The sequence below is a fragment of the Dendroctonus ponderosae genome, unplaced genomic scaffold, assembly GCF_020466585.1.
Source record: "Dendroctonus ponderosae isolate FM_Combo_2020 unplaced genomic scaffold, Dpon_F_20191213v2 Dpon_F_20191213_5, whole genome shotgun sequence".
NCBI lineage: Eukaryota > Metazoa > Arthropoda > Insecta > Coleoptera > Curculionidae > Dendroctonus > Dendroctonus ponderosae.
The window spans coordinates 14,705,948-14,713,629 of record NW_026018715.1 but is presented as its reverse complement, the minus strand read 5'-3'; the positions used below and the strand labels follow the sequence as shown (position 1 = coordinate 14,713,629).

The window sequence follows — 7,682 nt, the reverse complement described above, 5'->3', positions numbered from 1 at the left end:
TTACAGTTTGGCTCTAAGATAGCTTATTCAAAAGATTCAGCTGATTTTATTAACATTATATTGACTTGGTGGAACATCGTAAATGTAAAAACACCGCATAAAGGGAAACGTCTTAATGATTTATATCAAGAGCCTATAACAGCTACGGCTGGAGCAAATGATCCGAAACTTATATTTCTGCACAAAATGTTAACATGGCTGGATAATTGGATAAAATCAGAACATTTTTCAAAAACTTTAACTCCTCAAACATCCATAGCTTTACGTCACACTAGTTATGGCATGTTAGAAATCGTATCATTTTGTTTCAAGGAACTTATTATGAATTATTTGTTATTCGGAAAATTTCAAACTGATCCTCTTGAAAATAGGTTTGGAAAATACAGGCAATTAGCGGGGGGTGAAGTACAATATTTCCATTCGGCAATTATATGAGTGCGAGAAAAACTTCGAATCCAGTCATTGATGTCGCTAAAATCTCGTTGCTTTATACCAATAAAACATTTTTATGAAAGTGATGATATTTTTGACAACGAGACAATTTCAAAGTCGGAATGGTTTGTCCCAAATTCACAAATTTCTCGGTGTGAGTTGGAAAATGGGGAACATGATATGCCTGTCATAACCTACCTAGCAGGATATTGTTGTTACATTTTGTCCAAGAAATTTAAATGCCAAATATGCCAGTCAAATTTAAGATTTACAGATCAAATAGAAGTTGAAGACAATCACATACTCATTAAAAATTTGAGTAGGGGTAAGCTTAAATTTCCAAAAGACCATGTAATGAATATCGTTTTGAATGGTTATCTCATTTTCAACAAAATCTTGGAATGTGATGAAGATAACTTTTTAGCAGTACACAATAAAAGGCGTTTTATCACCAACAACTTTACAATACATAACAGATAATCATTTGCTAACAGAATTTCCCCAATGTGATCTGCATAGTACTATAAGCTCGGTAAAGATTATCATAAATTCTGTCACCAATACTCTTTTAAAAAATGATTGTGACAAAAGAAATGACACATGAAAACAAGGAAACATGAAATATTAAGCAATAACTGAAACTAAAATATTTTTGGCCAGTTAACTACGTTCATTTTTTGGGAATAGAAAGGCTAATCATAAAATATTCATATTCGTACAGTTGATCCATCATATGCTCCGCGAGGCGTTATGCCTGGTCGGACTACTTTAAGTGACGTCACAATTCAGCCAGTGGGCCTCTTTATTGCGGTGGTAACGGTTAAACGTAACTCATAAAAACTATCGATGACTTAGAGAGTGCCAGCACCGCAACAGCGCAACCCCACACATACGAACTTTGACTAATAATCTCACTAACCTTTTTCGCATTTGACTGCGGCATTGCCATGATATCCAGGCAGACATTCACAAACCATCGTCCGAACGGGTTCGGTGTCGACCACCTTGCAGTCGGCGTTGGTTCCGCAGGGTCGCGTCGTAAGGCACGTGTCCTGGCAAACGTTGCCGATGCAGGCCAACCCCGACTGGCAGTCGTGGTCGTAAGTGCAGGCCACCTCCGGTGTCAAACAGCCCATTTCGCCATCACTCACCGTGCCTGGCGGGCAGATGCACTCAGAGATGTGGTTGAACGTCTTGCAAGTGGCCGGTTTGTCGCATGGATCGACCTCGACGCACGCGTCTTTGCACTCGTTGTTGATGCAGGCGGTGCCCGATGGACACTCGGAGTCGGAGCGGCATCCGACCAGCACGCATGCGACACGGGGATTGCCGACACGGCCCGGCAGGCAATCGCAGATTGCCCGATGGCGGTTGCCGTAGCAGGTGGCGTTGGCGCCGCAAGGGTCGAGGTCGGGCAGGCACACTGGGACGCATTGCCGATTGATGCAGCTGTGTTGCCCCGAGCATTCGTCGTCGCTCCGGCAACCGACGGTTCGGCAACCGATCTCAGGGTTGCCTTCGTAGCCGGGCTGGCAGGCGCAGATGGGCTTGTGGTCTTTGATGCGACACTCGGCGTTCGGGCCGCAGTCGCAAGGGTTGCGGCAGATTCCGTTGAAGCAGGCCCGGTCGGAGGGGCATTCGCCGTCCGAAACGCAGGCCGCCTTCGTGATTGCGGTGGCTGGCTTGCAAGTGCCGCTGCCGCTGCTGATGTAGCCCGGCGGGCAGACGCAGTTCATGGTGCGCACTGGTAGGGAGTTCACCACCTGGCACCTGGCTGGGTTGTGGCAGGGCTCGATCGCCGAGCAGGGGTTTTGGCACTTGCTGTTGAGGCAGGCCAGCTGCGCTGGGCAATCGCCATCCTCGCGACATTCTGGTTGGGGCTGCGCCCGGCAATCCACATAGGGGTTGCCTAGCAGGCCGGGCGGGCACTTGCACAGCGCCATGTGGTTCTGCACTAGGCATTCTGCACGCGACGAGCATGGGTTGTCGTATAGGCAGGGATTGATGCACTGCGCGTTGACGCACTGGCGGTCGTCTGGACAGTCGCTGTTGGCTGCGCATCCAATCACCAGGCACCTTTCGAAGGGGTTGCCGCGGTAGCCGCTGCGACAGCGGCACTCTGCAGCATTGCGGTTGACGAAGCACTCAGCATTGGCCCCGCACGGGTTCTTAACCAGGCACGGGCTTACGCACTGGCCATTAATGCAGGCGGTGCCCGAATCGCACTCCGAGTCAATCCTGCAACCGATGGTGCGGCAGAAGATGTTGGGGTTGCCCTCGAAGCCCTCTTTGCAGGAGCAGATGGGTTTGTGGTTGCGCACGTCGCAGATGGCGTCCACGCCACAATCGCACGGGTTTCTGCACACTCGGTTGATGCAGGACTCGTTGGGGGAACATTCGTCGTCCTTGCTGCATCCTGGCGGCATTGGCAGGAGAATGGCGTGGCATTCGCCGTTATCGTTAGGCACCCAACCTTCCCTACAAGTGCACGCCATTGTTCGCACCGGAGTGGTATCGATCACACTGCAGCTGGCAGTGGGATGGCAGGGCGAAATGCTGGTGCACGGGTTGACGCATTGCTCTCTGATACAGGCCAGCTTACTGGGGCAATCTGAGTCGTATACACACAGAGGTTGGTCTGCGACCGTTCTCGCATAGCAGTAAGCCATGGGGTTGCCTTCGGGCAAATGGTCGGGGCACACGCAGGCGGCAGCATGGTTCTGAGCGAAGCATTCGGCGTTCTGAGCGCAGCGCGCGTTTGCAATTGAGGAGCATGGATCAATGCAGCGGTTTTCTATGCAGGCCCTGTTGCTGGGGCAGTCTTGGTTGGAGTAGCACTCCAGCCGCTCGCAGCGCATAAACGGGTCGCCGCTGTAGCCCGAGCTGCACCTGCAGTTCGCCTTGTGGCTGCGCCCGAAGCATTCGGCGTTCGTAGCGCAGGGATCGTTCAGGATGCAGGGGTTCACGCATTGTGCGTTGTAGCACTGTTGATCATCTGCACATTCGCTGTCTGATTGGCAGCCCACTGCAACATAAACCGTGTAATTGCTTGGTCAGCTCGACAGTCAGTTACCTACATTTGAAGCATCCAGTCTGGGGATTGCCCGAGTATCCGGCTTGGCAGAAGCATGTGGCATAGTGGTTGGTCACTCTGCAGTCGGCGTTGGGGCCGCAATTGCAGGGACTAATGCAGAGCTTGTTCAGGCAAAATTCGCTCAGAGGGCAGTCGGAGTTTGTGGTGCAACCAATGGCGGGGGCAGTAGGGGCTGGAACAAGTTTGAAATCATCAAGGTGCTTATGAAGTGGGACGCCGATTTTTTGGGGGAACTGTTCAACTTACGTGCTAGACATTCGACTTCTGGTCGTCCAATGTATCCCTCTGGACATCTGCAAACAGCTTGATGGCGGTTAACTGAGCAGAAGGCGTTATTGCCGCAAGGCTTGTCTGATCTGCAGGGATTGACGCAAATGCTCTGTCTGCAGGCCTTATCCAAAGGACAGTCGTCGTCGAGGGCGCATTCGGGCTGGGGCACCACGCTGGGATGTCTCGGGACGTTCGTGCACTCTACACGAGCATTTCCGGTGTACTCGGGCGGGCAGACGCATTGCGTCAGATGATTGGCCGCTCGGCAAATGGCGTTGACTCCGCAACTGTCCAAACGGCAGGCGTCCACGCAGTTCCCACTGAAGCACCTGTCCGAGTCAGCGCAATCGCTGTCCTGTAGGCATTGGGGTTGTTCGCGAACAATTGCTCGGCAATGTCCGGAGGTGTCGATGATTTGGTCAGAGGGACAGGCGCACATGATGGTACGTAGTGGGACTGTGTCCACCACGCGGCATTCCTGCTCAATTGAGCAAAGGTTGCCTTGGTGGCAAGGGTTGACGCACAGTTGGTTGATGCAGCCCAACTGCGATGGACAGTCGGCGTCTGTTGTGCAGGCTGGTTTTGCTGGGGGCTTACAGTCGAGGAACGGATTGCCTACAGTTCCTACCGGGCATAAGCATTTGGGCTGGTGGTTTTGCCCTAAGCATTGCGCAGTGGCAGCGCAGGTTTCCGCATCGCACACTGGCCGGCAGATGCGGTTGAGGCGGTCGCAGGCTTCATGATCAGCGCAGTCCTCATTGTACTGGCACTGCCCAGTTATGCAGGCTAGGAGTGGGTCGCCCTGAGTGCCTGCAGGGCACTGGCATTGAGCCCGATGGTTCTGAGCCACGCATTCGGCGCTTCGCCCGCATGACACGCTTGAGCATGGATTCAAGCAGTTCTCATTGGTGCAGGCCTTGTTGTAGGGGCAATCGTCGTCGATCTTACACTCGGCTGAATTGGATAAAACCCATTAAAGCAACAGGCAAACAATGCGAACCAAACACCTACGTTTATAGCAGGCAATCTGAGGATTTCCAATCCATCCTACAGCGCAAACACACGTGGGCCTATGCTGTTTGGTTTGGCACTCAGCATTGGCCCCACACGGGTTGGACAGGCCGCAAGCATCCTGGCAATGCTGATTGATGCAGGACTTATCGCTGGAGCATTCGCCGTCGTGCGTGCATTCGGGCTGTGGCTGTGCGGGCTGTTGGTAGCATCTGATGAACGGATCGCCAATCAGAGGCGTAGGGCACGTGCACGTGGCCTTGTGGTGATTGGCCGAGCATTCGGCTGTAGGCGCGCATGGGTTTCCAACCACGCAAGCATTGACGCATTGCCGGTTGATGCAAGAGTCGCTCTGCGGACAGTCCTGCTGCGATCTACAGCCGGGTTCGTCCAGTGTAGGTGCTATGAGGAAAATGTTTTTGAAACTTTTCCCGGCTTGGAGCGGGCGGGGTTATGGAGGTCGGACCTTACAACGCCCAGTTGATGTAACATAAATCGTACAGGGTATGTGGGTAAAGAGTATGGACGTTTGCAAGGGTCGACCTCCATCACCTTTGAAGGCTGAAAAAATGTGTTGCTGCTGTTAGATGGGGAATTAGATGAGTTAGGTAAGTGGCCATGACCTGAAACTGAAGAAGTATCAGGAATGTTCGTTACAGCTGTCTGAAGTTCGCGGCCGGAATAAATATTTACACAAAAATTGCCAAAAAATAGCAGATCATTCTGAAGGGGCGGAAGAAATATACAAAAGCTGAAACTATTTACAAAACTTTTCTTTGGTAATATATACAGGGTGATTCTTCAGGCACTGATGTTGACGCCACATATGTTAATATGTTCAATATCAACTTTCGGAGTCCTGCCTGGGCTAGCAACCCCATTTGGCGCAAAGTGTGCGGATTTCCCCACTGTTGACGAACACATCACCAGCCTCTCATCCCCCCAAACGCGATGGGTTGCCACCCAAGCGAAAAAACGATGATGTAAAGTGAAAACCCAAAGAAATACATACCACGTTTGCAGTCGACATCGGCGTCCCCAATATACCCAGGCAAACACATGCAGGACATGGTTCGCAGGGGCAAACTGTCCACCACTATGCATTCCGCGTTCTTCCCGCAGGGCTTCGTCTCAATGCACGGGTTCTTGCAAAGGCCGCCAAAGCAGGCCAGTTTGCTGGGACAGTCTGAATCGATCTTACATTGCGGTTCCTCTGCATACACTTGAACCGCACACGCTTCCAGCGGGTTCCCAACGTATCCAGGTGGACAGGAACATTGCGCCCGATGAGCGAACACATTGCAAACGGCATTCCGGCCGCAATTGCACGGATCTTGACAGCGCTCATTGCGACAGGCTAGATTGTAGGCGCACTCCTCATCGCGGGTGCATTCCGGCCTGTTGCACTGCACCAGCGGGTTGCCTCTGAAGGTCTCGGGGCAGTAGCAGCGGGCCTTGTGGTTGCCATCGGCTATACATAAAGCGTTGAGACCGCAGGAGGTGAACGAGCACGGATCGACGCATTCCCGGTTAATGCAGGCGTAGATCGGCGCACAATCGGAATCCGAGCGGCACCCAATCTCTACGCAAGCGTGTTGGGCGTTGGCCGCAAAGCCGTCTCTACATGTGCAGACGGCTCGGTGGAGTTGTGCGCGACATTCCGAATTCTCCCCGCATGACACTGTAGAGCAGGGGTTTTGGCAGCGGCTGTTCACGCAGGCCTTGTCGTTGCTGCACTGGGAGTCTTCGGTACATTCGGGCGCGGGTCGGGGCTCTGAAAAACCACCCCAATCAACCTCTGCCACTGGAACATTCTCATCAACAGCCTTACGTTCAGGTGGCACATATCGGCACTGGACTTCAGGGGTTCCAGTGAATCCAGGCGGGCAAGTGCAGACACTTTGATGGTTGACCACTTGGCAGATGGCGTTGAGGCCGCAGGCCCCCGCACAAGGATCCTGGCACTTGAGGAAATAGCACGCCTTATCACTGGGACAATCCGGATTGATCACACACTCTGGATAGGTGCAAGCGGCGGCGCCGTTCACCACACGGCATTGGCCGTTGGCTTGGCAAGGCGACGGGCTGCAAGGGTCTGGCTCAGGAGCGACCACCTGCAAGAAAACTTGCTGCTCCACTGGAACCTACTCATCCGCCCAAAACTTACCGGCTCACTGCACAGCGTGAAGGGATCACCAACGAGAGGCGAAACGCAGCTGCAAACAGGACTATGATTGATGACATGGCAGTCGGCATTGAAGCCGCACACTCCAGGGCACGGATCCACACATCGCGTGTTCACACAGGCTTGATTTCTCGGACAGTCCGAGCTAATGGTGCATTCTGGCCGGCACCCACCTAGGTTGGCGTTGCCGAAGAACCCAGGCACACATTCGCAGATCGCAGAGTCTTTGGAGTTTCTACACACCGTGTTGATGCCGCATGGAGACGGGTTGCAAGGGTCTCGTGGGGGCTCTGCAAACACCACATAGCCGATTGGCACCAAGGCCTGTGAGGCTGGAGTAACGTCGCTTACCAGCAACGATGAGGCTGCAATATCTGAAGGCATCCCCAGAATACCCTTGCTGGCACGAGCATATGGGCATGTGATTGGTGACGGTGCAGACCGCATTCACGCCGCACGTTCCTGGGCAAGGGTCGCGGCATTTGTTGCTGATACAGGCCGTGTTAGGGGCGCACTCCGAGTTGGACAGACATTCCGGCCGGCAACCCTCGTAGGGGTTGCCGTGGTACTCGGCCACGCACTCGCAGATCGCGTAGTCGTTCTCCGATCGGCAGTAGGCGTTGGGCCCGCATGGTGACGGGTAGCAGGGGTCTTTACTGGGCAGGACTGGAGCTGTTGAGGTTCGAAAAT

At 53.1% G+C, this 7,682-nt stretch overlaps 1 protein-coding gene across 1 annotated transcript in view; it reads right to left on the bottom strand.

The window, feature by feature from the left end:
• LOC109542063 overlaps nt 1-7,682 on the bottom strand; it is a 62,708-nt gene that overhangs the window by 2,893 nt on the left and 52,133 nt on the right. The window contains exons 81-88 of the mRNA XM_048666715.1: nt 7,344-7,664; nt 6,975-7,282; nt 6,639-6,921; nt 5,820-6,581; nt 4,808-5,209; nt 3,773-4,750; nt 3,510-3,698; nt 1,352-3,457 (exon numbers count right to left, since the gene is read on the bottom strand). Of these exons, the coding sequence (XP_048522672.1) occupies nt 1,352-3,457; nt 3,510-3,698; nt 3,773-4,750; nt 4,808-5,209; nt 5,820-6,581; nt 6,639-6,921; nt 6,975-7,282; nt 7,344-7,664 (5,349 nt within the window). The remainder of the gene's footprint in view (nt 1-1,351; nt 3,458-3,509; nt 3,699-3,772; nt 4,751-4,807; nt 5,210-5,819; nt 6,582-6,638; nt 6,922-6,974; nt 7,283-7,343; nt 7,665-7,682) is intronic.